Here is a 27862-nt window from a genome sequence, read left to right as displayed (position 1 = left end):
AATTAGTAGAATTCTGAGGAAAAATCAAAATAGGGCATGCAAAAACACGGGAAAACGAACACACTTTTTCATGGAAAGTAGAGAGAAAAAATATAGTGGAACAAAATAGGAAACAAACAAAAATAGCAGCTAATGGAGAGGTGTGATGGAATGTTTTTTCTAAAATTTTGCTTAATTACATTTACTGCGTTTGGCTTTATTTCTGGTTTGGGATTAAAATGGAAAATTTTGGTATTTGAATAATGTAGAAGAAATAAAATAACCAATCCATCAATAAAAAGAAAACCACAAAAAAACACTTCAAAATTAAATTTCATTATTAATTCAATCAACAAAACGAAGCAAACATTAAAATATGAAGACGAAAAACTTCATCTAGCCGATATGCTTTGAAGTTGGGCACGCAATTTTAGTTTTGAGTTCACAACTGGAAATTGATGCAATTCCGAGCATATTCGAATAAAAATAATAAAAACAAGTACGAAACACACACACTAAAAAAAGGGAAATAAACTTTCTCGCTCTCTCAATCACTTCTTTACTCTCTTGCTCGTTTACCGCGATGTCTCACTCTCTCTCTCTCGCTCTCTTTAGAAACGGCAATTGCAGGAATGTGCGTGCGATGCAGATTTGAACGATTCTATTGTTTTACACACACATACTTCCACATCCGAAACGAAACGCACGCGCCACGAAAGAGAAGAAGCGGTGTGGTTCTCTTTCTTGCACTGGACGTTGAACCGAACTGCATCTCTTTCCATGCTGGCGAGAGAATGCAGTCGGCTCTCAAGTGCAGGGTTCGTCTAGTATTATGTTATGCTCGGTTGCGTATCGCAATGCATAATTTGAGCTTCGATTCAATTAATCAAATTAAGCCTATTGGAAGGGTTTATTAATAAATATTCTCTCGGTGTATCATGAAAGCCCCAGTTTAACTTACAGACATATTTACTTATTTGCTTCCACCACTTCGCGGTCTAGCGCCGTCATATGCCAATTCAATGACCGAGCTTTTTCAGCGGACGCATCAATGCCTTCACTACACATCACCTTGGACCTACCATGCTATTCCTGCTTTTCGTCTTTATAAGTACTTTATGTGCTCATCTCGTCACATGGCCATGGCGCCTGGCTAGTCTGATTCGTTGCAAGATGGTTGGATCACCGTGCAGCTCGCAGAGCTCAACATTGAAGCGGCTCCTTCTGAAAAACTTAACTGAACAATTCTAGGTAATATAAGATCTGTTTTAGCATTTTCAATAATAAGGCTATTCGCAAAGAGCGTAATTTATTTTTATTCTTTTTTTAATCGCATCTACGGGGATGGATAAATTGGATAAATGATATTTCCAATTTCCAAAAAAAAAATCTTGTACAGTTTCTATTAGCAACCATGTTTTCTTCTTTTAGTTAACGCAAACATGATCACCAAAACATGCAACGAAAAACCCTGCAATCGTGAAACACGGCGGAAAACATGAACCCCCTGCGCTGTTCACAGAAAAACCAACCACAAACATTTGAAACTTGAAATCCCGCGTGGTCGCATCGCAGCAACCTCCGGACGGAAGTACCGTGTGTACGCACCACACACATAGCAAGCAGGTGCGCGTGTGTGCGTTTTCGAAATTGCGTAGAGCAAAACAACAAATACACGGCGGGTGCGATAGAGTGGTGATACAGTGGAAAAGGTTTGCATTGCGTGAATTAAAATTCTGCTAAACCATGGCACAAATGCAATTGTTTAAGGTTGCATCGTTAAGTGGGGTTGAATCGAGCGAAATAGTTACATGTTGTGAAATTGTTGTTATCTTTATAATAGTAGAGTGTTACAGTGATACGATTATCTCGGCTGTAATTTAACAACATAGGTTTTGGTCGACGGTGTAGCATGATTGTCCGCTAATGATTTGTTTGGCGATGTAGAACGATTTCTACGGCACAGTGCATCGGATGAGCATGAGAGCGAACGTGAGTGAGTGTTCAAACCTTGCCTTAAAATCTTAAGAAAGAGAGAGTGTGCGCAGAGAAGTAAGAAAGGGAGCGAGAAGCATGAGAAACGTGAACAAAAAACGCAGCAAAACAACAAGAAAAAAAGAATCACACACACACACACACACACACACTAGCTTGTGTGCGTGTGTGTACTATTTATTGATATCGAAGAAGAAAAACACGCTACCCGTAGCATAGAAAAGCGGGAGATGGAGTGATATACGTGCGTGTATGTCAAAGCGTAGTAGTAATCAACGCATAGTGCATACCGTTTTCGTGGAAATTCGTAGTACGATCGACTTCAACCACCTTCCAAGGCAGGAAACAGCGCCATGATAGTATTCTTCATCTTAGCCGTCCTTAATGTCTTCTTCTTGCTGGGAGTATCGATTTTGACCAGTACACGGCTTTGGAATGTACGAACGCGATAAATACCGGCACACGATCACAAACTCGGCTTTTAAACCAGGCATTTAAAACAAAACTGTGCCGCCATTACGAATTCTTGCCTGTGGTTTATTGTTTACTACATTCGAGAGCCGGAAGACACGGGACTGATTATTCAGCACAGGGGGAGAAATTAAGTCAAGGAACTGCCCGAAATGGCAGACCGGGAATCAAGAGTTCCCAAAGAAACAGAAGAACATTCGAAAGCTACTACCCGGTCGCTCGATCTGGACGATAGGAGACGCTTCTGCGTGACATTTACTGCCTGTCAAAAATAAATGTCCCATTAAAGAGGCATTCAAAGTTTTATCCCTATCCCGTAAATTAATTATTGCATTGTTGGGTGGAAAGCGAACAAATGTGAGATTGCGAGTGTTCCCTCTGGTCGTCTATTTAGTACATCCAGAGTACAATTAAAAATTGTCAAAATGGCGGCCCATAAAAAAAACCTTATAAATACGCCATTATAAATTACGTCTCGTGTCTCGTAGTATGCTTTCCGATTATGGATGCCGCGTGCGGTCCATGGTTAGGTCGTTCTAATGAGGCAATAATTCATACGCTGTGGTTCTTTCTAATGACCCGGTGGAACGGTGCCATTAGGGCCGGAGCTCTGGGCAGAGCAGCGACAGCACGGGAATGCTTCTCCTCCGGCACAATCGTCATACCTAATGTTATTCTTCTTAACACCTTCCGATTTATAGGCTTTAAAGAAAAACACACACACACAAGATACATCCAAGAAAATCTGACAAAACAGTGTCACGTAAGGTGAAAACGCGCTGCGTCCAGTGGAAGCAGCAGCAGCAACAGCAGTAAGCGACTTGCGACAAGAAGTGGGTGTTTTCTGAATACGGGTCGCGCGTAAAGTGATTTATTATACCGTCGGCCATCATAACCGTGGTGTATGTGTGTATGGATTAATGCGTGCGTACATTCCGTAGTTTTGTTGTGCGTGGCTTGTTGAAGTTTGAGTTTTTTTTTTTTGCTGCTGCTCTTTTCGTGCAGTACCGACAATTCCAAATCAATCCAATCAAGTCTCTTCTGCACCGCGAGCTGTCACACGAACGTGGAATTGCTGAGGATGGCTGAAATAATTCTCCCGCCGCCACGCGAGATTTAAAACTGGTGTGCGCTGGTGTGCGTGCCATACGCGTGCGAGAGAGGGAGCGTTAGAGCACGAAGCAAAAGATTAAAAAATGAGAGAAATGTGGTCGCCACCGGTGGTGGTGTGTGTGCAATGTACCGCGGTGGCTGGTTGGTGTTGGTGAGCAAAAAAATCGAAATACGATTTTGACAGCTCTCTCGGGGAGGCTTTTCATGATTTGTGGCTCGAGTGACACGGAATTCGACGTCGAGCCCAGTGAAAAATCAAAACATCATTCACGCAATAAAGTGGACGCGTGTGCTACGGGAGGTGGTGATTTCGGTTTATTAATTGCAGCGAATTGCGTACCAGTGCGTGATAATCGTGTTTGGGTGCTAATATTTCGAAGCATTCCTCCTTGCCAGAAGCGTACTTACACGGGGGCCGATCGATTTCGTGAAAAGCTGGCCTTCCTGAGACGGAGCATATGCGGGAGAAGAAGAGCAAGAAGAGGCGATTAAAAATCCTGAAAGGTTGTGTGAGTGATATTTTTTTCTCTCTATTCGTTTGACAGATCAGTGTTGTTGTTGGGGGGGTGAGCAGCGAAAAAGCAGCAGTGTGTATCCCCAAATTTCCTCAAAAAAAAGGTGGAATTCCAGTATCCTGGAAAAAATAGTGTTGTGGAAATTAGGAAAAAAGGTGGAAAAGAAGCAAAAAAAAAAACGAAACACACAATGAGTTGTGCAAGTGAGAGGCGTGCGTGAGCGGAATTGTTTGCTGTGGCGGTACACAGGTGCCCCAAGAAATGCCTAGAATTGTCGAGAATAGTATGTCACGGTCGGAAAATTCGTGCCATTCGTGTTGAGGGGTGTGTGGTAAAAGTGTGAAACCTGTGTTTTTTTTTTCTGTCGTCGTTCAAATCCAAGCGGTATTTCGAAGCCAAATGCATTTGAGTGCGGTGCGGTGCCAGTGAAGTGTGAATGATGGTAAAATTAAGCGTGAAAATTGAATTGCGATGCTCTCGCTGATTCTGCAAACAAGCATTACGGTCCGTGTGTGCGTGCGCTTCGTCGTGTGGCGGCAAGCCTGTGGTGGTGTGTGTGAGCAACGGCTAGATCCGCATCGCAGTGTGTGTAGGCGCGCCAAAGTGTGTCCCATATCGGTGCGCTCGTAGTGTGGGAGAAAACAGTGCGCTCGCTGTGTTTGCGTGTGTGAGTGTGTGTGAGTGTACGTCGTGTTTTGGTCTCGTCTTCTATTGGTTTTGGGTTCGGTTTATTTTGAATTCCCTATGCGGAAGGTGTATTGTTGGTTCGAGGGAAACACGGGAAATGGTCACCGGTCGCGGATATGAGTGCCGAGGTTAGTGCACCCCAATGGCGATCGCTCGGATTCAACGGTTCAACATCCGACGGTTGCGGACCGCCACCCCAATCACATGCTGCGGCCGCCGTATCGACATCGGCTGCCCTGAGCAATGGCGGTGGTACGGTTACCGCTACGGTGGCAGCGACAACGCTTCTTCCTGATCTCATACCGATTGGTGGATCCCCTCCAGCTGCCGCCAAGCCCGAACCCACGAACGGGTCGCCCGGCGAGAAACACATCAATCACAACAACAACATAATCAACGTGGCCAGCAGTGGCCCACTGGTGCCGGTGGGCCCACCCGAAAAGGATGACGGATGTGCGGACGAGTTCGGGTGCGATCTAGCGCTGGGCACACCGCTGGATGGTATCGCACAGGATGAGCGGGGTGACGGGGAGATGGGTGAGTCGGGTGGGGGAGGAGGTGCGGAGATCGAAATTGGGACGGTTACCGAATCGAACACGGATCGTGATTCCGGATTTGAAACGCCATCGCTAGACACGACCACGATTGGTTGGGAGAAACCGGAAGTGGATGGTTGCGTGACATCCGAGAAACATCGCACCGAAGCCGAACGCGACCGACAGGGACAGCACTATGTTGCACACGTTGTTGCAGGGGAGTGCAGTGAATCGAAGGACACGAAGCTGATACTGAGACGACGGAACGTCACGTCGACGTCACCCGGTGGTGGTGGTGGTGGCAGCAGCAGCAGCGGAAGTGAGCAGCCACCAAAAGCAACGGAGGCGACAAGTTCCGGCGAAACGATGACGTCAAACCACCCGGCATCCATCGTTAAGAAGGAGGCCAGTGAGCAGCAGTCAACGGAACCGGTGGCCAAACCCTCGACAATGGTCATGGTGAAGCAGGAGTTGATGGAACCGGGAGCAGTTCCACCACCACGTCCCGTCGGTCATCCGCCGAAACGATCGGGATACAAGGATGATCCGCTTCCCCTGCCGCTGGAACCGAAAGAGCACCGAAAGTCGAACCGGCGGAGACAGTTTACCGATCGGATCATTGACACGCTCTGCCTGCCGGAAATCTTCTTCAACGCACGTGTACGTCCGAAGCCCAAGCCGAAGCTGTCGGGTAAAGCGAGTAAGATGCCGGGCACGACGAGTGGTGCCGGCGCTGGAGTGAAGAAACGTGCCATCCCTGCCCTAACGGTTAAACGACCACCAAAGTCATCATCGCAGCAGCTAGCAGCGGAAGGCCAGCTGCGGTCCTCGTCCGCCATGTTAAACGGAGGGCTGGAGATGTGCTCCTCGGGCAGGTCCTCATCGGCGGCATCACAGAGCGGGGGCGGTGGTATTACGCTGGAACGATCACCGAGCGTTCCTTGCACGACCTCCAACTCCAACACCACCTCCACGTCCACCACAGTTCCTAGGGTAAATCCTATCTTTCTGTTCGTGAAGCAGGAAGATACACGCATCGTGGAGGTCAGGTGCGAAGACTACGATAAGCGCAACCGTATACGATTGACCCGTACCGGGCCGGGTAGCTGGCGGGCGATACCACGCACCGATACCAGCTCCTCCGTAATGTTTTCCCTGCTGCCGCCCCGGTCCGAGAGTGGCTGCGAGGAGGAAACGGCCAGCGATAGTTGCTGCGGTGGGCGTACGTCCGCCGTATCGGCGGCATCGGCACCCCTGTCACCAAAGTACAAACTTTCCACGAAATCCACAGCGCACAGACAGCACCATCATAAGCATAAAAAGAGCAAGAAGAAAAAGAAGCGCCACGCCTCGGAAGGAACTTCCGAGGGGGTAAGGGAAGAGGAGACGGAGGAGGAAATGGGTGGGGGCAGTCGGAGCAGTACTAGTTGCAGCACCATCAGCAGGCTGGTGGCGACCGGACAGCGGAAGGTTACGTTTAGCGTTGGAGTTAAGCAGGAGAAGAGCGAAACGGCGGCCGCCGCCGCCACAGGGGCCACCGATGATGGAACGCCGGAGGTGTACCATGACCACGAAAGGATACGGGCGGCAGAGCAGGAGGCAGCAGCGGCAGCGGCAGCGGAGGAACGCGAACGCGAAGAAACGATAGCGGAACTGATCCGGAACTATCACGAGCAGCAGCGAAGACAGCTGCAGGAGCTGCAGGAGAAGCTGCAGGCTAGCAGGAGAAGTGAGCTGGCAGGAGCAGGTGGTGGTGGTGGTGGTGGCAGTGCAAGCGGCGGACACCATAATATCAATAGTTTTAGCGAAACCAGTTCGTCGAACAACATCAACAACATTATTAGCAACGGTAATCATTCTAGCGTTAATGGCAGCTCCAGCGGTGGAGAGTTGGAGGTGAAGGCGGAAGAGGACGGTGGAACCGGCTTCTACCCGAGGCTGTTGCTGGGGAGCAATAGTAGCAATAATACTAATAGCACTAGCAGTAACAACAATAGCGGTAATGGTAGTGGTAATATCAACAACACTATTCGTAGTGGTAGTAGTAACAGCAATGGCGGAGAAGGACGAACGCTCGAGAACACAAGCAATAGCCATAAACGGCAGCCCGAGTTATCCCACAAGTTGGAGCTACTGGAGCTGGACGACGATGATGAGGGTGATGATGGCGCTGGCGGAGGAGTTGGGGACGGCAAGGTAACCATGCTCGATGACTACGAAGTGCACGACGATGATGTGCATGGTTCCACGCTGGCAGCACTAGCACGGACAGCCGATCGGGAGTGGCCGATTGCGCTGGCGAAGAAATCGTCGGAGATGAAAGCTCGCCGAGCGAGCCTCGAGTCACAGATACCAACAAACGTCATCCCGGTGCAACAGCAGCATCGGTGCAGCGAGATTGGAGCGCATGCGTCACACGGAGGTCCGCTCGGCAGTTTGGTCCTGAGCGTGGACGATGAGGATGAGGACGACGATGGGACCGCGGCCAGAGGGCTGCTTGCACTGGATGAACTTGGGCTTAATCATCATCATCATCAGCAGCAGCAGCAGCACCAACACCACAACATTGTAGACGACGGAGCCGACGACGACGACGACGACGACGACGATGTGCAACTGCTCGGCGTGGAAGGTGGTCGGTCGGACTTCGGCGTAGACCAACATCACCACCACCACGGTATGCACCTGCACCATGCACTACAACACTTCGACTCGGCAGTAAGACCTTCGCAGGGAGACGAGATCGAGCTGGTGGCTGCCGACAGTCACGCTGGTAGTATTAGTGCCGGAAAGGAAGCTGGGGAACGACGACGACGACGACCGCACGAGCACGACGACGATGGCACCAGTAGTAGCATCAACAACAACAACCACCACCACCACCACCACCAACACCACCATCCGGACGATGCCGATGGTGGTAGTGCACTGGCGGCGGCGATAGCGGCAGCGGTGGCGGCAGCAGCAGCCGCTGCAGCTGCAGCCGATGCACCACTAGCAGCGACGAGCACTGGCAGCTCCACCACCACCGTCGTGGAGATAGACGACGACGAAGTGTGCGTTCTCGAGCAGGAGAAACGGCCAACACCAACACCAGCAGCGCAAGGACCGCTCGAGCAGCATCAGGACCGTGCGAAAAGAGCACGACTGACTAACGACGATGGTACCACGACTTCCACGGCTGCGACGACGACGACGACGACGACGACGATGAACGCCATCATCGGCCCGGATTGTGTAGGGACGGCGTTCGCAAGAACAACCACTACGACGACATCCGCGTCGTCGTCCTGCACCACCGCCTCCTCCACCTCTGGCGCGATGGCGGCGGGGGCGGGATGTGACGCGGGCAAGACGAAATCGACTTGCATCGAGAACAACGCGGAAGTGCATCATCCACCGCACATCACCATCAGTAGTGATAGTGAGCTCGACGATGACGATCCGAAGCACGCGCTGCGACAGCAGAACTCGGATCTTCAGGAGCAACAGCAGCAGCAGCAGCAGCAGCACCAACAAGAACACCACCATTTGCACCATCATCATCATCACCTGCATCATCACCATCATCATCTGAGCGCGGAGTTTGGTGAACTGATCGAAGGCATCGGCGAGCTGCAGGCGGCAGGCGGGGCAGGTAGCGGTGGTGGAGCAGGAGTGGCAGCAGCGGGAGGCACGGCACCCACCGGGTCAGAGGCGGACGACCTGCTGAATGCGGCTGCAGCAGCGGCGGCAGCAAGCTGCGGCGACACCACGATGACCGGGGCCGCCGAACTGCTCGACTCGCTGGTGGAGCAACAGCGCCGCGCCGACAGCGGCGGCATGGGAGTAACGACCACCGCCGCCCTATCCGTGGGCAAAAACTCCAACCCGATCTACACGATCGCGGACGATTACAACGACGACGATGATGATGATGTGCTGCTGGAGCCGGAACCGGTCGCGGATATCATCTCCCGGTTAGGTGAATCGCTCAGCACCTCGCCCAAGTGTTTGTCGTTTAATGAGGCCGGTGAAATCGAAGGCCTTACGGGCGATCTGTTCGGAAGTGGGGGCGGTAGTGGGGGTGGCAGTGGCGGTGGAATCGATGGTGGTGTTGTTGGTGATGATGATGATCTGTTGCCGAATCCGTTCGCACCGCAGCCAACGGCATCTTCCGGGACCTCACAGCAGCAGCAGCAGCAGCAGCAGCAGAAACAGTTGCAACAGCAGTCCGGCTCGGTGGAGCTTGTGTCGATGACGAGCAGCAGCAGCAGTAGTAGTAGTGGCACGAGTGGCGGGAACGATGGTGCAACCACAACAACAACAACGACCACCTCATCGGCAGCGTCCTCCTCCACAACCACGCTGGAGGACGAGCTGTCCATAACGATAAAGGATCTAACGGAGGCGAGTGAGCACGCGAGTTCCTATTTCGCATCCGCGGCCAACCGGGTGGTGGAGACCACGGCCGTTGGTAAGGAAGCGGTTGAAGGTGATAGGACAGCAAGTGGCAATAGTGAATCGTCCTCTTCTGTGAGTACCTCCGCGAAGGAACTGCCGGCGGAGGCACCGATTGTGATATCACCTGACTCGTGCCAGGAGGAACTACCCAAGGATCTCAGTTGTCGTAAGCGTAGTCTGTCACCTTCCCCGCGGCCCGTCTCTCACAGTTCCGATGCGATACAATCTCCCCAGCCGAGTGGACTGCCGGCGGTACCACCATCGCCGGACCTCTTCCTGCAACCTAAATCCATCTCAGCATCCAGCTCGAGCAGCAGTTCCACGACTTCCAGCGTAATAGAGGCGCTAATGTCTCAGGCAGCGGCAGCTGTAGTAGGTGCATCGAAGAATGGTCGACCTTCTTCGGGGAGTGGAGCGGTTGGAGGAGGAAGTTCGAATACAACCACCAGCACGGCCACTAGCACCAGCAGTAGTGCGGTAGCCACGACTACCACCACCAAGTCGGGCAACACACTGCAGCAGAAGGAACCACTCGATCTTGGAAAGTGTCGAAAATCGGCCAGCCCTACGGTGAGTTGTTCCGAGGAAGCGAAACGGCTATCATCATCCTCCTCAACTGCGTCCTCTTTGTGCAGTAGTGGCGGCAATCTTAATGCTCACGATGACACTAGTGAGCCGAAAGCGAAACGCATCAAAACAGACCCCGAACAGCAGCAGCAACAGCAGCGGCCAACCAGTGGTACAGGTAAAGCGCTTTCTTCTGACACTCGAAATATGACGTCGACGAGTATGGCGTCTGCAACGACATCCAGCACAAGCGGTCCCAGCGTTGCTTCGCTCATAAATGCAATGGCTGCAGGCGGCAGTGCGTCATCGGTAACTCCTTCGTCCACGCAGACTGCGGCGGCTGCTGCGGCAGCGGCCGCCGCTGCTTACACCAACCTGAACGACTCAGCCCGCCTGGTGGAGATGCTTACGTCGGGCAACGATCCGGATCCGCTTACCCAGCTCCGGCTGCTCGTCGGCAATCCGGCGTGGAAGGTTCCCGACCCGCTACTAGTGCCAAAGGATCGGTTAAACGCGGTGCTGGCATCGCCGGCACGTGAAATCCCGCTACTTCTAACGACCCGTCCCGAGCTACGGCTACCGGAAGCGTTCGCTTTCCCCAGCATTCTGCAAGATCCGGACATTCTGGTGATCTCGCTGCAGCAGCTGGAAACGATCCTGCAAACGCAGGAAGAGCTGGTGAAGTTTAAATCGAAGTCCACCCTGGATGCAACGTCAGCGGTGGCCACACCGCCCACCACACCGGTGGCAATGGCGGCTGCAGCAGCGGCCGCAGCCGCAGTCAGCAAAAAGCCGCACGCACCTGCTGCCACACCGACGCCACCCAGCCCACTGGAGACGCTAAAGCAGACGCTATCAGCACAGGCGGCTAAACAGAATCCGATGATGAGCTCGCTGCTTGCATCCGGTCTTGCGGGAGATATTGATGCGGCTACGACGGCTGCGTTCAATCAGATGCTGTGGTTGCCGTACCTCGGCCAGATGGGACAGTTTGCGCCAGATCTGCTGAAGGCGATGATGAATCTTCCAAACACGGCATCGGCGGCGACGGTAGCTGCAGCGGCAGCTGCTGTTGGCGGTGCCACTGCCGGTGGCACCAGTCTTGCCGATATGTTACCGTTCATGGGTCCCCGGTTCCAGGACTTCTGTGGGTTGCCACCGGCGAGCGCGACCAGTCCACTCGACTACAAGCGACAGCTAGAGCTAGCAGTGCTGCAGGAAGCGATGACTACCGCCAATCTGCAGCAAAGAAAGCAACAGGAAGCGGCACAAAAAAAGGCAGCTGCTGCAGCAGCAGCCGCCGCCGCAGCAGCGGCCCACGTCGACCGTAAACCTGTGATCGGTCCGAAAACCCTCGAGCAGCAACGTTCCGTAGCTGCCGTTACTGCAGCAGCTAACATGTTCCAGAACCAGCAGAAGAAGGCGGCCGCAGCCGCAGCAGCCGCTGCAGCAGCCGGTATGATCAATCCACTCTCGATACCTCAGTTCATGACACCGCCCACCATGTCGCACGGTAGCAGTAATCGGTACGGTGGCGGCACTGCCAGTGCCGGTGGAGGCAGCACTCGAGCATCCGCCCAGTCCATGCTGGCACAGCAGCAGCAACAGCACCAGCAGCAGCTACAGCAACAAAAGCAGCAATCGTTCAGTCCGAGTGGGTTCAAGAATATGGCCAACCTGATGAACCAAGCGGCAGCAGCTGCCGCAGCTTCCGGCGGACGACAGCAACACTCTTCCGGTGCAGGTTCCCATCGTCAGCAGCTGACCGCTATGCAGAAAGCGAAACTGCAGCAACAACAGCAACACCACCAGCAACAGCAGCAGCAGCAGCAACAGCTTCAGCACCAAGCGAACATGGGTGCGGCGGGCATGTTCGGTTCGGCGGCGGCCAACTCGTTCTTCAACCTTCCCACCAACTTCCAAGAGTTCCACGAGCAGCAACAGCAGCTCGCTCGGAAGCTTCAAAAAGAGCAGCTTCACCAGCAGCAGCAGCATCAGCAGCAACATCACCATCACCACCAACAACAGCAGCAGCAGCAGCAACAGCAGCACTCCCAACTGCAGCAACTGCAACTTCAGCAGCAGCAACACCAACAGCTTCTCCAGCAACAGATGCAACAGCACCACCATCATCAGGAAGAACAAAAGCCGCGCGTCACGTGCAAATCGTTGATGAATCTGCTACAACCGGAAAAGCAACAGCAACTGCACAAACATTCCGGTTCGGCGGGCGGTGGTGCAAACAGTGGTTCCGGTGGTGCCGCCAGTGCTTCCAGCAAGCTCGCCAACCTAATGGCCATCCCAGGGATGGATCTGTACACGGCGCAACAGCACGAACAGCTACAGCAACAAATGTTCCTACAGCAGCAGCAGCAGCAGCAGCAGCAGCAACAGCACAACTTCCTTCAGCAACAACAGCAGCAGCAGCATCACCTAATGCAGTCGGGGAATGTTGGTAGTGGTGGCAGTGGTGGCATGCATCAGCAGGCCAAGCTGAAGGTGAAACCCGGGCTGCACCTGCTCGATCCGGCCGCCGTACAGAGACGGTTGCTGAATACGGACGAGCTGGCAGAGGTGGGCAGCACCACGAACGGGCTGGACGATACGACCGATCTGTCATCGCCGCTGTGGCATCCGCTGTTCGGCAGGTGAGTTGAAGCCTAGAATAATTATTTAAAAAAAGGCAGCATTTTAGGGAGCTTCTTAGAAAGGTGAGAGATGAGTTTATTTTGAGCTATGTGATCTGAACTTTTAAATTACAGGCAGGGCTTTACTGTTCTTTTAATTTGATGTTTGAGCATAGCCATGATATATTTAAAATTTTTAAAACTGAAATTTTGCCTCCAAAAATGACCCATTATTTCAATCTACATACATCTGTCCAATTTTCTGTAAGGTTCACAAACTATTTTGGTTTTGTGGCCTGTCCTTTTTGACCACATATTAGCCCATGGTTTAAATCAACTGGTAATGTGCATTGTACGGTGGAGTGCGCACGAAAAGTTGCAAATAATTAATGGTGAACATTACCTTTTGATGATGAACGGGTTATTAGTATGTTTGACAATCACGAACAAAATAGACGAATTAGCTCTTGCAATATTGCGCAGTTAAGATCCTGTGCCTGTCCGCTTCTGCTAGAGCCAACAATCACTCGAAATTTATCTCAAAGCTAAAATGAATCATGCTTACACCATTTCGGATTCGGTCATGTTGTTAATTAAATTTTGAATTATGTTTCTGGTTTAGTCTACGCTACAAATTGTTGATGTTTGGCAATCAAATTGCCATAAACAAAACTTAACGAGTGAGATTGGGATCCATAAGTCCCAATCATTTCCATCACAAATTAGCATTCCTAATCGTTTAACCTAAATACCGCTCAACACGTGACGCGCGTTGTTCGTTTGTGATTCGTTGCTTTTCTCGCAACAAACGCATTTACTTATCAACAAATCAGCATCTTTCAAATTTTCTCCGTTGCTTATGAATTTCGCAAGAGAAAGGAAGTGTGAGGCTAGTGTTTTAAAAACTTTCCAATCTTCTTATCGGTACTTGAGGCTGCCGTGGTGTTCTCTCAATGCTCGATCAATCATTCACAATGGTGTTGCGTCTAGTGGCACGCTCTTTTGAGGCTCCAACTAACCTTCCAGCCATATTTTTTAATAAGCTAAAACGATGAGGAAGATGCGTTACAGCACTTGCAAACTTTCTACATAACCCTGTTCAGCATTAAGATTGAGTTTCGCTGTACAAACATCGAGGGATAGCCTTTGTTTCTTTTTCCCCTATAGAATTTAAGTTTATAATCCTGACAAGCTTAAGTCATGTCTGTAGTAAGCAACACCCATACTGTTTTTGATGAAGCGTTTATAATTGCATCATTCATTTCCTCATCTTCATACGATCGTTCGATCGTGAGATCTCACCAACTCTCGTTCGTCGATAGACATACGAATCCGCCCCATCAGGGAAACATCGCTTCTCACCCCGGTTGAAATAGAAACAGAAGAAACCGGCAGAAAATCAATGATGAACAAGAACGAACGAACGACCGCCCTTAACACCCGTTTGCTTGTAGCCGGACCACCAAAGGTTCAGCGGACCATCTCCTGCCAACGCCATGCCATGGCAGCATGGGAACATCGGTCGCCATGGTCTGCTGTTCTGTGGCTACTCATGTTTCCTTCACGCCAGCACCTCGCGGGTTCATTGCCGCAGATGTTTTCTTACCCAAAAAAAACGCCGCGTTTTGTGGCTTTTCCTTGTTCTCTCGGCAGAACCTTTCCATCTCTTCCTTCTTCTGGTGGCACCGCACTCTGGGAAGCGCTCTTGCCGCGCACCGCCCGATTGGAATTGATCTCTGACGTGCTGCAGGCGTCACCCCGTAGCGAAAAGTACTCCCGTGGGAAAATTCGGAAAAACGTGTTTTCTGTCGCCGCCCTGCTTGCCGTTCGCGCTCATAATTTTATGTATGTGTGGAAACTGTACCTAAACCGAGACTGGTTTTCCTTTAGCGCCGAACTGGAAGAATCTGTCCGTGTGTGTGTTTATGTGTCTGGTTGGGATGGGCGCCCTTGGAAACTTTAAGCTAGCGTATGAGAGTGTGTACAAGAAGAAGGTACAACTTCATGCTCGCTAATGATGAGAAGACTGGTTGGGGCAGAGCGAGCAGCAAATGGGCTGCAAACGATCTGCGTCTTGCATTCTGGTCTGGTCCGGTTATGTTACCTCTGTACAACTTTAACAAAATGTGCATACAGCGATAGAAGGCACTCACTCAACTGTCTTCTTTGTTTGGGTAGGAATATTTTTCCGACTCTCTCAAAAAACCTTGCAGTTTGGAGTTCGCGAAGAAAAAGGCATCCATCCCTTAAAAAACGCACCCTTCAACTAGCTACGATACCAATCATAAAATCATTCACAAATGCATATGTGAGTGAAAGGATAAACTTCATGGAACGACGAGCAAAATAGAATGCATGTATAATGAAGGAAGGTTTCGCTTGCTGGGGCACAAACTTTTGCGCAAAGCATCACGTTTCATTAATTAAAAAGCGTGTTGCACAATATATTCATCCAAATGGCGTTCCCTCTGCTGCTATCTTTCTGTCTGTGCAGATAAGAGGGAGAGAGAGAGAGGTAGAATATATCGGGGGATTAAGCATTTGTTTAATGCTTGCGAGTAAAAACTGCACGAGGTGTCCTTCTCAAAGTGGACCCAAATTACAATAAGGATGAGAAGCGTTCCCGAGAATGGAGTGCTTTTTTTGTTTGTTTGTTTGAATGAACGCAGTGCCGTTGGTCATAAGGTCCTGTTACGGGTTTAATTGATATGATGGTGAAGGAGGCAAAAAACTTCATCATGAAATCGAAGCGATTTATCCAACCCGTGTGCGCCCGGTTTCTGACGAAATATTCATTAACGAAATTAATAATGGCCAGGAAAATGATGTTGCGGAACTTCCTGCCGGGCCACTGTTCTGCTCAGCTGTGTTGTGCTTGTCTCTGTTTTCCAAGAAGCCATTTAATTGAGTTGGTTGCTAATGAAATGTGTAAATATGAAACGTACGTGTGTACATCCGATACCTTGTCTTACAATTGTTTAATGTTTTCTGTTGGGAAGACGAACAACTCCTTCTTTGACCTGTGTAGCGAGTTTTATTTCGTACGTGTGTAAAAAGTCTTGTAAATTCTAGAAACCGACAACTGGAGTGCCAGACTTATCTGGCAGCAAAATATCTGGCCCTCATATCGGTTCCATGTGCTGCATACTGTTGTTAAACAAGTCTGTGCCCGAACGAGCGTAACGAGCGATAAAATAATCTGCAAAATCGGAGCTCAGGAGATTGCGAGAGCCGCAGTAAGAAAAGGGATCTCTTGGCTTCCCTTTGTGCGCGCGCCCGGTCCTACAAAAACCGGTTGGCAGCTCTGAAAGTTCAGCTAGAACGCCTAGCTTCGAGCGGGTTTGTTGTTGAAGCAGGTCAGCACTTTTGCACGCTGGCCCCGGCGCGCTTGGAATCTGGATGCTTGCTTCACCCCCGGACAAAATGCATCCAGGGACCACCGCCGGACGCGGCGCCGGGTGTATCCGGTGCGGTAGCGCGCACTGCTGCGCCATGCATAATTAAGGTCCAAAAGTGATGGAATGCAACCAGGAGGAGGAGAGTGAACAATGGTGTATCCGACTTGTTGCAACTGCTACTACTGCTACTTCTGCTTGCTGTGCCTCCGACTTCATCCTTCTGTCGAACTCGGATAGTGGCGCACGTTCTGATGTGTGCTTGGTAGTAACCCAGCAAGCTCTATCGAGATCCCTCAATCCCTGAGCCCTGGGAACCTTCTGCGAGCTTAAAGCGTAATGTTTGGATATGCCCTCGCACAGATATCGCACGGCAGTAGAATAGACGTTGGAACGGTGGAATGAGCCAGAATCGGTGCTGGGAGGGCTTCCTGTGCAACTCCAATAAAACTGGAACACGCTAGCTTAAAGGAGAATCAACAGTTTTCCGCCAGCGCTATTCCACCGAATCCCCCTCTCATGGACGTGTCCGATTCGGAGGACAAATTTTGCCGAGTTTTAGTTTCGCCCGAGTCTCGACCAGCCGGCACCGTTGTGTCCTAGAAACGGAGTGACCGGTACTATATCGGCTAAAAATGAATGGAGAAGTTCAGGTCTCCAATCCCACCTCGTCTACTCTCGTGTGCTGCTAGTAGACGATTTTGCTTTCACCAAGGTTAAAGCCATCGAAATCGTCGTCCGCCAAGTGCCAAGGTCCAATGGTTTTCTCCCTGCTTGCCTCTGCCGAACGCTGTGACAGTGGCATTGGACTTTGGCCACTTCTGGAGGTAGTGTTGTGCTTCCTCGGGGTTCGCACTCGCTGGCTGGCATTAGAGGGGAAGTCGTCGTTTTTCCGATTTCGATGAATGAAGGCGAGAGACGCAAAAAAAAACCCCGATGAAATGGGCCACCGAATACGGAACGAATGGACGAAAGTAGCTTTACTACCGGTGGTGCAAGAAGGACGAACGAAGAAGACGATAACTCTCTCTCTCGAATGAATTGAGAACATTCGTGGGGGACAGAAAGGTTCAGTAAGAAAAAAAAAAAAACGCCAGGAGCTTCATGCCGAGAAGATGTCACACTGGTCGTCTGGTGGTATGGCCGCCAATGCTGGTGTGGTGTGGCTACCGATTTTGGTTTGCATGCACAGTGCTTTTTGTTCCTGAACACTGCAGCAGGAGGGGGACTAGGCAAAGGGCAAAAAGAAAGGCAAGGACACCGTGAGAAAGCTTCTAGGTCATGCGTGGTGGATGGGGTGGAAGCACAGAGCACAGAAAACACAGTGAATGGGGGAATAGACCGGACGTTCGCCTTTCTCTTGCGTTGCGCTTCCCTCGTAAGGGGGTGGATGGTCTGTGGGTGCAACTGACTTGTTGCCCACAGATCTCGAGGTGTGTGCCTGCGAGCCAAAAGCAAAAAAAAACGCTCGTCGTGCCCGCCCTGAGTGTACGGAGAAAAGGTGAAAGAAATCCAGAAATTGGTGTCATGGTCGACGGTTTGTAGTGTGCCGAACCGGGGGAAATAGCAGAGAGGATTGACTGGAAGGAGTGTGACCTCCTCGCACAGTGGACTGTGCTTACCGATGATAGTTTTTGCGATGATGATGATGATGATTCGGGAATGATTCATCAGCGGCAGTAAGCAACGGTGGCAACACAAATAAGGAGCGATTTTATTTTTGGGGCTAGCATTAGATCTGATAAACGGCAGCCAAACACGAACCGTTGAGAGTATGCCGCATTGAGGGTAGTATGCGAATAGGGGGCAGTTTGATACACCTACCCAGGGATGGATGTAGCCTGTTGCATGTAGCGAATGAGTCGCTATTACATCAATCACAACAATCGTGGTAGATTTATTTGTGAGTTGTTCTAATTAAATATATTTTTGGTGGAGTTTGTCTGAGATGTGTTGCTTTCCAAAAGATTGTTGGAATTGATTGTGTACAAATGCAAAACACAACTGCCAGAAATATATTTCTCTCTCTTCATTTGTTCAAGGAAACATGTACAAATTTTCCGAAATGATTGGTTCTCAAGGTTTTTAAAGTCATTGTAGAAGGTTTTTACAGCCATTACTAAATAATCCTGAGTACGGTTCGAAGACCCATATAACCGATTTGATACCGTTTTCCTTAGAGTCAGGAAACGGCGCAAGACCTAGTATGTTTAAAAATTCAGGTGTGAATGCTTGGCGGCGGTCCGGTGGCCGTGGCGACAGCGGCGTCGGTCTTCACACGACAGGACCGGGGCTCAAATCCCATCCAGACCGCCTCCCCGTACGCAGGGCTGACTACTTTGCTACGGGTAAAATCAAGTCACCGAAAGCCAGGAATGGCAGGCCGAGGCCTCCTGAGGTTCTAGTGCCAAGGAAGAAGAAGAACGCTTCTTTTGGTGGTTTTTTGTCCTTGTAGTCGCTAGCTTACCTTTATTTGCCATCCATACTTAACGTAAATCCTCTTAAATTCAAATCAGCTTAAGGAAGGCATTGCTCCCGTTAAGATTTGAGCCCAGAGCTGGTTGTGGTACAAGTCTTGCCCTTAATGGCATAGCTATTTGACCCGCTATCCGTTATAATTTGAAGAGGCTGCAGATTTGCTGCAAAAACGTTACCAAAACTTTTCCAACTAGCACTTTCTTATTTATGTATCTCGGTAACTTCAAAAATTAAAGTTAAGCCGTTGCAGTACTTTAAAAATGGCCTCTAGTTATGAATTATCTTAACTGGTTCTAGGAAGTTAAACCTTGGCGTTCAGTTTATATCACTAGATCACCATGCAACTCCAAGGTCCCTCCAGTCTAGCATGGCGATAGCGCTGTGCCTTATTCAGATCCGTCGGGGCTATAAATCTTCCCCGGTTCGATCAACGAAAGTGATCGATATGCATGGACCGGGACCGGCTTACCGGCTCTCCGGCTTTTCTAACCTTGAGATATTTTTGCCTTGGCCCTCGTAGGTGGCCAACAATTTACTGTGTGGGTTGTGAAAAGCGTGTAAAAGAGGGGGAGGAAGATTTTGTTATTGCTTCTCATTTAGGATTAAAATCGTTTCATGACGAAGGTCGCGCGTGTGAGTAGTGCGAACGAAGAACGAGGCGGACGGTACTGCTTTGCTTAATGATTTAGTGCGGGGTGTATAAGTATCAGACCGATGCATGCCACTATAAATATCAGGATGAATAATAGAGTAGTTTAATAATCTTACAAGTTTGGAGCAGTTTTTATGAGCAAGAACAAAATTTATTTTAAAAAAATCCTTTTTGACATTTTTAGCTTCAATCTCCAGTTCAAGCTGTTCATTTCACTTCACTGTGGTTGGAACTCATAAAAATAGAATTTTTAATTGTTCTGGCTAGCTTAATAACACAAAAAATAGCTAAAATGATCAGTGGAAAAGCTCACTTTTGCAGTACAAATAGTGTTAAATGCCGATGAACAAGCAATTGGTCCGCTTCGCCGAAACGACCGATTTTCATTTACGCTTTAAAACCCCGATTTCTATCCCGAGCACAGGAAATGACTGTGTGTAGCTCCCACAGCTCCCTTTTGTGAAACAATACAGAAAATAACATCCATTTGCCAAAATTCACACACCAGCATGATGAAGCCCACGACGGGGAGAACCCAAAAAAAAACAAAAAAATCTGCAAAAACTTGCCCGGAAAAAGAGCAAACATGAGGTTACCACCACCACCACCCATCGATTAAATCCGTTTCGGCGATGGCAAAAGCACAACGAACTTGATGGTTCGTTTTTCACCACCACAAACAAACAACAGAAACAAAAAAAAAATCTCCGATCATCATCATCCTCCCGTTGATCCTGCCTTTCTTTGGGGGTGTATGTGTGTGAAGGCTTCATACAATGTGTGATTCTGGGTGTCCGGGCGGCCACCTCCTGTGTGCGAACCTTTATCATCAGACTCGGTTCATTCCCGTTTGCGGTTCGTTGGGCTTTTTTTCCACCCGGAAAATTATCTCCCCCCCCCCCCACTACTTCGCGGCCCATGTGTTGGTTCTTTAACCACATTATTTTGTTGCATCGCGTGGCCAACAAAACGGTGTTTCGCCGAAATCCGTTCAAACATCACCACATCATAAAGCATTGGAGGGGGGAAGGTGTTGGTCGGCACCCAAACACAATGTCAGCTTGTTCGCAGTTTTTTGTCTCGCTTGGGATTTTTTTTTTCACTTCACTTCACCAAAGAAGAGTAGAAGAACAGTGGTGATTGTCGTCCTGCTAGTCTCTGTGGGCGAGTGAGATTGCAATAGGAGAAGCAACCAAATCATGTCTCCCCCACAGTAACTGGAGAAAATTGGGTGTAAAACAAAAACGTACAATTCGATCATTCTCGGTTTCTTTAAATCTTTATTTTTTTGAGCGAGCGAACTCTTCTTCTTTAAATCAGTTCTCAAAAAACAGGGCATTCAGTTTGTTGACGGCATTTTGTGCAGCAGAATTGCAACGGCAAAACAAATGCAGAGCACAATTAAACGCAACACAATGAAACAATTTTCCATCAATCAACCCTTCTTTGCTTCCTTTGCGCTTTGTCCCCTCTTTTCTTTCTGCCCTCAATTTGTTGACCTTTTCATCCCTTTATTTCTTTTCGGGGGGTTTTTTTTTCCTTTTTTTTTTGTTTCTTGTACCGTTTTTGGGGACAGTTTGGGGGTTTATTTGTGTTTTTTGTGTGTGTGTTAAGGTGGTGGTGGTAGGTGAGGTGTGTGCATTATTGTGCATCGATGTGCAGAATCGGTCGTGTTGGCCCTTTTCAGGTTCAGTTAGCAGCTTTGTAGCTTTCATTTCCTTTTTGTATTTGCTCGCTATGCCTATCATTGATTTTGTTCTCGCGTCTGCTGCTTTTTGGCGATGGTTGGTTTATATTACTTCCTGCGTCCTGTGTCAGTAATTTTAACGAACACAACAATGCGTTCTTGCTTGTCTTGTGGCAATCAGCGACGAGATGTATTTTCTGGCCATTTTGACGGGCTAAAAAGACTTAAAGGTTTGGCCGTCCGGTGTCATTCTCATTACGTGGCTAGCCCATCAGAACTTTAGAAGTCTTGTTCGCAGCATGATGGTGAGCTCACAGTATATCTCGTAGAGCTCATCATTGTAGCATTTTGCTTTAGATCCTGGTTGTTTGAGGAGTTTGTCAGATATGGATCGAGTCTATACAGAGTTCACAATAGACTCACAAGCGTATGTGAATACCGAGACTATTAATATTTTATATCGCCCCAGCTTCGTCCAACGCGACAGGTTTCTTAAGTTGAGACATTGTTGACCCCAGATAGAGGCAGTTTTGTACGACTTCAAGCATTACTTTTTTCAGTTTAATGCAGTCCTTCCAACCAGTGTGTTCATGTTGATAACAATGTGAGATTTTGGTACAACAACCCTTACATCTTATTGATGTTGTACCTGGATGCTGGACCATGTCTCACCACTCAAGATGAGCAATGCAATTTACACATAGCTCTGTCTAATTTTTCAAATAATTAAGAACATCGCTTACATCAAGGACAATACTGAAATATTAATTAACGACTTAATTCTAAGCTGAAGAAAAGTTCCAAAAATTCTACTCCATTAAATGTTATCAGATAAAAAGTAAAGGATTTTTATATAAACTATTTTAATCGGTGGATGAAATAATAAAAATGATTAATAAAACTTCAAAGAGAATCAACTTGAAGATGTGAATATAAAAGTTTAAATAAGTTATAATAAAAATTATATGAATATTTAAGGAAAATAATTTGCTTCTGAATATAATACCAAGTGATAATCAAGACTTGACCTTCTCGGTGAGCATCAGGAAACAATAGGTCATCACAGTTTTTACATCCAGTATATATCCTTGGGGGGCTAACGGCGCCGGTTTCATATAGCGGTTTATATCCGGAGGGCATAACGGCACCGGTTTTCATACGACAGGACCGCGGTTCAAATCCCATCCGGACCGTCCCCCCGTAGTGAGGACTGACTGTCCAACTACGGGGTATTATCATATAAGTCTAGTAAAGCCAGAAATGGCAGGCATGACCTTTAAAAGGTTGTTAGCTCAAAGAAAAAGAAGAAGAAGTGGTAAGGAAGAAGAAACCGATTGCCGAACCGTTTAGCGGTGTCGGTTTTCATACGACAGAACTGGGTATCGGATCCCTTTGTGCACCTCCTACGCGGGACCTACTGTCCAGCTAGATTTATCCTAAAGTTATGAAAGCCAGTAATTGTGCGGTAATTGTACTCGAAGATGTACAACATAAACAAAAAGGAATAGAGTCGTGAGCGTGGAGAAAACAGAGTGCTAGTTTATTAAGATTGTTACAAAAAGTTATTGTAATATTCTTCCTAAAGCTTCCTGGAATGAACCGTTCTGTTGCTTTTCTTCGACATTATTTCTTCCACTCAGAAATCAGAAATAAGCACTATGATGTTCCAAAGCCAAAAAAGTGGACCAAGTTTAGCGTTTAACGACTATATTTAATGTCCACACTGCTCTTCTGCTACATTCAAGCTCTTACTCACGCTCCACAACGCAAAATGAAAAATAAGCCTGGGTAAACTGAACATCGCCAACATTTTGCAGCAATAAAACTGTGGTACCAGGAATTGGAACCCGTGAACGGCAAAACTAAAAGTTTTCTTTCGTACATCTTGCGATTTTTTAATGGTTTCTTAGTTTGACGAACCATTCCCAAACACAGTGTTGCCTTGAGGCGCCAATCATTGATTTTGTTCTCGCGTCTGCTGCTTTTTGGCGATGGTTGGTTTATATTACTTCCTGCGTCCTGTGTCAGTAATTTTAACGAACACAACAATGCGTTCTTGCTTGTCTTGTGGCAATCAGCGACGAGATGTATTTTCTGAGACAAAGTTTATTATTACCGATTTTATGTTGCACTTTTATTTTTTCAACCATTAAAATTCTTTGGCCGTTGATTTTTGGACGGATTTTTTCAAGTGTAATTTACAAACTCATGCATTTTAAGAAGAAAGGGTTTTACATTTAAATTTTCCATTACTTTTGTAGTCTTTTGCATTGTGCTTATTACCTTTGCTTGTCCTTTCAAGCAGTGCGTTTCAAAGGATTTCATGGTTTAAAATGTTTATTACTTCGTGCCTCATGTTTTCGTTTTTGTAGCCTGAGGCGATCCTGTTCTAGATTTATTTCACCCTAATTATAACCGTTGCACCAAGCGAACGTTGCATAAATTTGCTCAAGGCTGTTCGGCATACTGGCTCCATGGTTCGATTGAGATTGTTGTGGAGTCTTGGGAGCTCTTGTCAACTTCAGCTTACCTTAAGACGCTCTCCGGCGATGATTACGTGATTAAGTTTGATGTAAATAAAATAGAGGTTTAAATTTTCTTTCCTTTCCTGGCGTTCGTCGATGTTTGGAGATAATCTCTTCAATATGCAATCCTTCGTCTCTTTCGTATAGTTAAACATTAAAATAGCTGGCTCGAAAACCATAACTTAACGTTTGCTCTATTTCTCGATCCCTATTGCTCACCTTCCGTCGTCATGGCTTTATTCACCCTGCGGGCGATAATTTATTTCTATGTATTTAGCCCACGGAATGCGCATGGCAGCGGCTCACCATTAATCGTTTGATAACGGCGCGAAACCAGTTCATGTGCCAGAAATCGGTCATTTACACCGTGCATGCCGTTTGTGAAAGTGCATCGTCGTCGTCGTCACGATTACACCAGCCACTATCACCTTTACGATTTGGATTTGAATGTCCATCCGGTGCGGCAACAAGCCGCTTTTTTAACACGGCAACGGAGGCTCCTTAGGGGGGATGGAGGGCTCAGGGTTGAAGTTATCATGCGGCACTAGCACCCGAAGCTAGTAGCAGCACCAAACAACCGCAACCGAGGTGTAAAATAAAGAGTGCATTTAGCGGTCACGTCAGTCTCGTTGATGCACCCCCCAAAACCCGATGGGTTGGAAAAAAAACTGGAACAACCGATTGCACCTTGAGATTTTGCGCGGGGCAAATTAAGGGTAACGAAATTAAAAATAATTAAGCAAACCCCAGCAAACGGGCAACCAACCCTCTCTTGCTCGGTGTTTGTGTGTGTGAGGGGGTGAGCTGGTGAAAGCAATAATAATCATTTGCGAATAGTTTTGACCAGCAGAGAGATGGTACGGCGTACTGCAAAGGGCAGAAAAGAAAGAAATTCGTTGTCAAAAGGGAAAAGCGTCGGCCGGGACGAGTGATGCTACAAATTATGAAAGTTTAATTCCGAGTAAGCTTACCCTGCTGCTGGCGGGTTGTGGATGAGCTGATGGGTAAAGAGAGAGAAGCGGCAGTGGTGGATGGGCAGAATTTGTTTCACGTGTCATTACCCAGCACAACGCGTGAGCACCGCATTATCTGCGGTGCTATTTATTACACAATTAAATACAAAATTTATCTTTTTATCTCTTGACGAAGCGGGTTATTATGAATGCGGTGCAATTTTGTATAATTTATGGTTGACTTTTTTGTTTTGTTTATGCTTTGTGGCAGGAATTACTCACCTTGAATTTTGACTCTCATTTATTTGTATGCTCGGGTAGTTCTAGCAAAACCAAAATTTGGCGAAATTATCTTTAATTTTTTGTTATAAATAATGACGATAAGAATTGTTTTTAAAAATTAGCTATAGTATGAGTAAGGGACGGTCCGGTGGCCGAGGCGATAACGGCGCCGGTCTTCACACGACAGGACTGGGGTTTAAATCCCATCCAGACCGTCTCCCCTTACGTAAGGCTGACTACTTTGCTACGGGTAAAAACAAGTCACAGAAAGCCAGGCCAGGAAATGACAGGCCAAGACCTCTCGAGGTTGTAGTGCCAAGGAAGAAGAAGAAGAAGAGTAAAGGACGGCCCGGTGGCCGAGTCGACAGCGACACTGGTCTTCACACGGCAGTACCCGTGGTTCAAATCCCATCCAGACCGCCTCCCCATACCCTGGCCTGACTATCCAGCCCCGGGGTAAAATCAAGTCAAGAAAGGGGCCCGAAATGGCAGGCCGAGACCATTCGTGGTTGTGATGCCAAAGAAGAAGAAAATTGCTAAATTAGATAATCATCAAAATATCTGAACATCAACAACAAAATTATGTTGAAAAGTTTATTGAAGTTTTAAAATCAAAATTATATGAAATAATTGAGTTTATGGTTGAAAATTTGAATATTAAAGATTATAGCATTGAACCATGCAGTATGAACAAGCTGTCAACTAGGTCAACCTTTGTCGAGTTGTCGATGTCGGATTAGCGTTTTATGCTGCTGACATAATATACCCTGAGAACCCTGTAAGAGGAGTAGCGGCTCTGAGGAGTTGGGTGAGGTTTTTCTTCTTGCTTTCGAGTGTTCTTCTTGCTCAAAACTATCTCAAAATCTCCGTCGCAAATTTTCCATCTCACTGCCACTGCGCGTCCTTCAAGTTGTCCCGATTCGGTCGACCGGCACCTGACAAACGCACTTCAATTTAGCTAGAAATCCTGGCATTTGCAAATGGACGCATTAGCGAGATCACTTCATTCTTATTAGGACCTTCTATTTTTCCTCTGTCGATGCAGAAGCTCAAAAAACGTCATGGGCTGAGTCGTTCGGTGTCCTTCTCTTGACATGACCGGAGGTGGGTAGATCATAGAGCTCGTCGAGCGTGCAGTTGCTCCACGATTGGCCTGACCTTCTGAGGCCAAAATTCCGTCTGAGTAGCTTGCTTTCGAACGTTACTAAGAAGAATCTATGTATGTTGGTTAGAATCCACATCCCAGGGGCTTTTTTATGACTGAGAGCATATTTTTAATATTAAAAAATATCAGAAAGTTTTAGAGCATTATTAACCTTGGAATCAATGTACTGGAAGCTACAGGAATTGCTCTCCAAAAACTATAGATTATACATTACTTTCGTTTGTTATAAAATTCTATTGCTTACAACCTTATACTTCATACGTCGACGTTCCTCCAAACTAAATGCTCAATTCAAGGCTCCTTATAACAGCAAGCTTTCTCCCTTAGTAATCAGTCAGACCCGCTGTCGGAATGTTTTATTTATAGCACATGAAATATGGGGCATTAGTAATAATTTCGCAAATTAATCTTTCCATCCATATTCGCCTTAATGCGCTAATAACTACATGCACACGCCTTTCATTCAAATCATACGGGAAGAACACCGTAAATTGCATCCATTCTCCAGGGTGGTGGCAGGGAACTTACCACCACGAACTTATAGCTGTGTGCTGCCGCTGCGTCGAAATGGAACAAAAGCCCGATCGTAATTAAGTGGAAATAATGTAATAAATCGTAACACGACGATCGCAACTGTGTGTTCCGTTAATCCGGGCTCCCCTGTCCGTGGCAACCGATGGCTTCTACCGGCGGTTGTTGGAAGCATCGTTCGCTCTTGGTGTGTGTGTGTTTATGCGGTTCTGATTCTTGTCTTTTCCGCCACCAGAACCGAACGTTGCTTTTTCTCTAGAAAGGTGAAACATACGACGATCATTAGTTGCAATTGGACTTTGCGTTCAATCGCAGAGTGAAAAGCAAGCGAAACACACACCATGCTTGCAAAGGAACGATGGGGCAGAAAAAGATCCAATAAGTATGCACCATTCGGGGGGGAGGGTGAATGGTGAGGTGGTAGAAGATTATGATCACGCCAGGGAGGGGCGGGGGGAGGGATTTGGGTGGGGGAAAAGGGTGAATAAGACTAGGACAAAATGGAGGTGAGTTTGTGCGCCAAACCAAAAACCCGTTCCTGTTGAGCGATCCATTGCTTTCTTCTCTTCGCGATGTGCAAAGAAGGGGGGGGGGGCTGAGTTTTTGGTGGGAAAGCGCTCGAAATCAGGAGGAAAGGGAAGGGGGGAGGAACAAGAGGGTACAGTCGTACGGTACTCACCGCCATCCATCTTTATATGGAGTGGAAAAATCAGATTGACGAGTACAGATTAGAAGACAGAATCAGAGTAAGCATCAGTCAAGAAAAAAAAGTAGAAAATGCAGCTTTCAATGTCCCTTGTGCGTTGTTTGGTGTGCTTTTGCTGCTTTCTGTTGTTGGCAAAGGATTGAAAGTTGATCTTCGGTGGGTTATCTCATTCTTTGTTCTTAATTTACAATCGTTAATTGCTAGGTCCAAAGCAAAATAGACAGAATATTCATGTGTTTTATTTTCTTCAAATTTTCTTTAAATCTATTTTATCTTTTTATTTTGAGTCTTGTGTAGTGCAGTTTTGTTCACTCATTTTTTTCCGTTGAATTTTCGTAGCATAGTGTTTTATTATATTTTTTCTTGTATTTTTTATTTTTGTATTGTTGTTTTCTATCCTATTACTCTATCTACTTACTTAGTATATAAAGTACACTTACTTCACTTCACTTATTTTTTGTGTTTTTACTTATGTTTTTACTTGTTTAATTTTTCGATTAAGTTAAGCTTTTTATAGTTTTTGTCATTTCTAAATTTTTCGATTATTTTCCTCCC

General features: G+C 47.6%; 1 protein-coding gene across 9 annotated transcripts in view; it reads left to right on the top strand.

Annotated features, from left to right (window-relative positions):
• The first annotated feature begins 1511 nt into the window (after positions 1–1511).
• LOC118505394 (serine-rich adhesin for platelets) overlaps positions 1512–27862 on the top strand; it is a 60932-nt gene continuing 34581 nt past the window's right edge. Inside the window, exons 1-3 of one of the 9 annotated variants that reach the window (XM_036041113.1) lie at positions 1512–1691; positions 3147–3257; positions 4104–12954. In XM_036041113.1, the coding sequence (XP_035897006.1) occupies positions 4877–12954 (8078 nt within the window). In that variant the 5' untranslated portion in view covers positions 1512–1691; positions 3147–3257; positions 4104–4876. Of the gene's footprint in view, positions 1692–1838; positions 1976–3146; positions 3279–3715; positions 3901–4103; positions 12955–27862 lie in introns of those variants that run through there. The other 8 variants (XM_036041112.1, XM_036041115.1, XM_036041117.1 and 5 more) reach the window with 8 other exon arrangements.

The sequence above is a fragment of the Anopheles stephensi genome, chromosome 2 (genome assembly GCF_013141755.1).
Source record: "Anopheles stephensi strain Indian chromosome 2, UCI_ANSTEP_V1.0, whole genome shotgun sequence".
NCBI lineage: Eukaryota > Metazoa > Arthropoda > Insecta > Diptera > Culicidae > Anopheles > Anopheles stephensi.
Note: the sequence above shows the minus strand (reverse complement) of the source record. Positions and strands in the feature narration are given on the sequence as shown.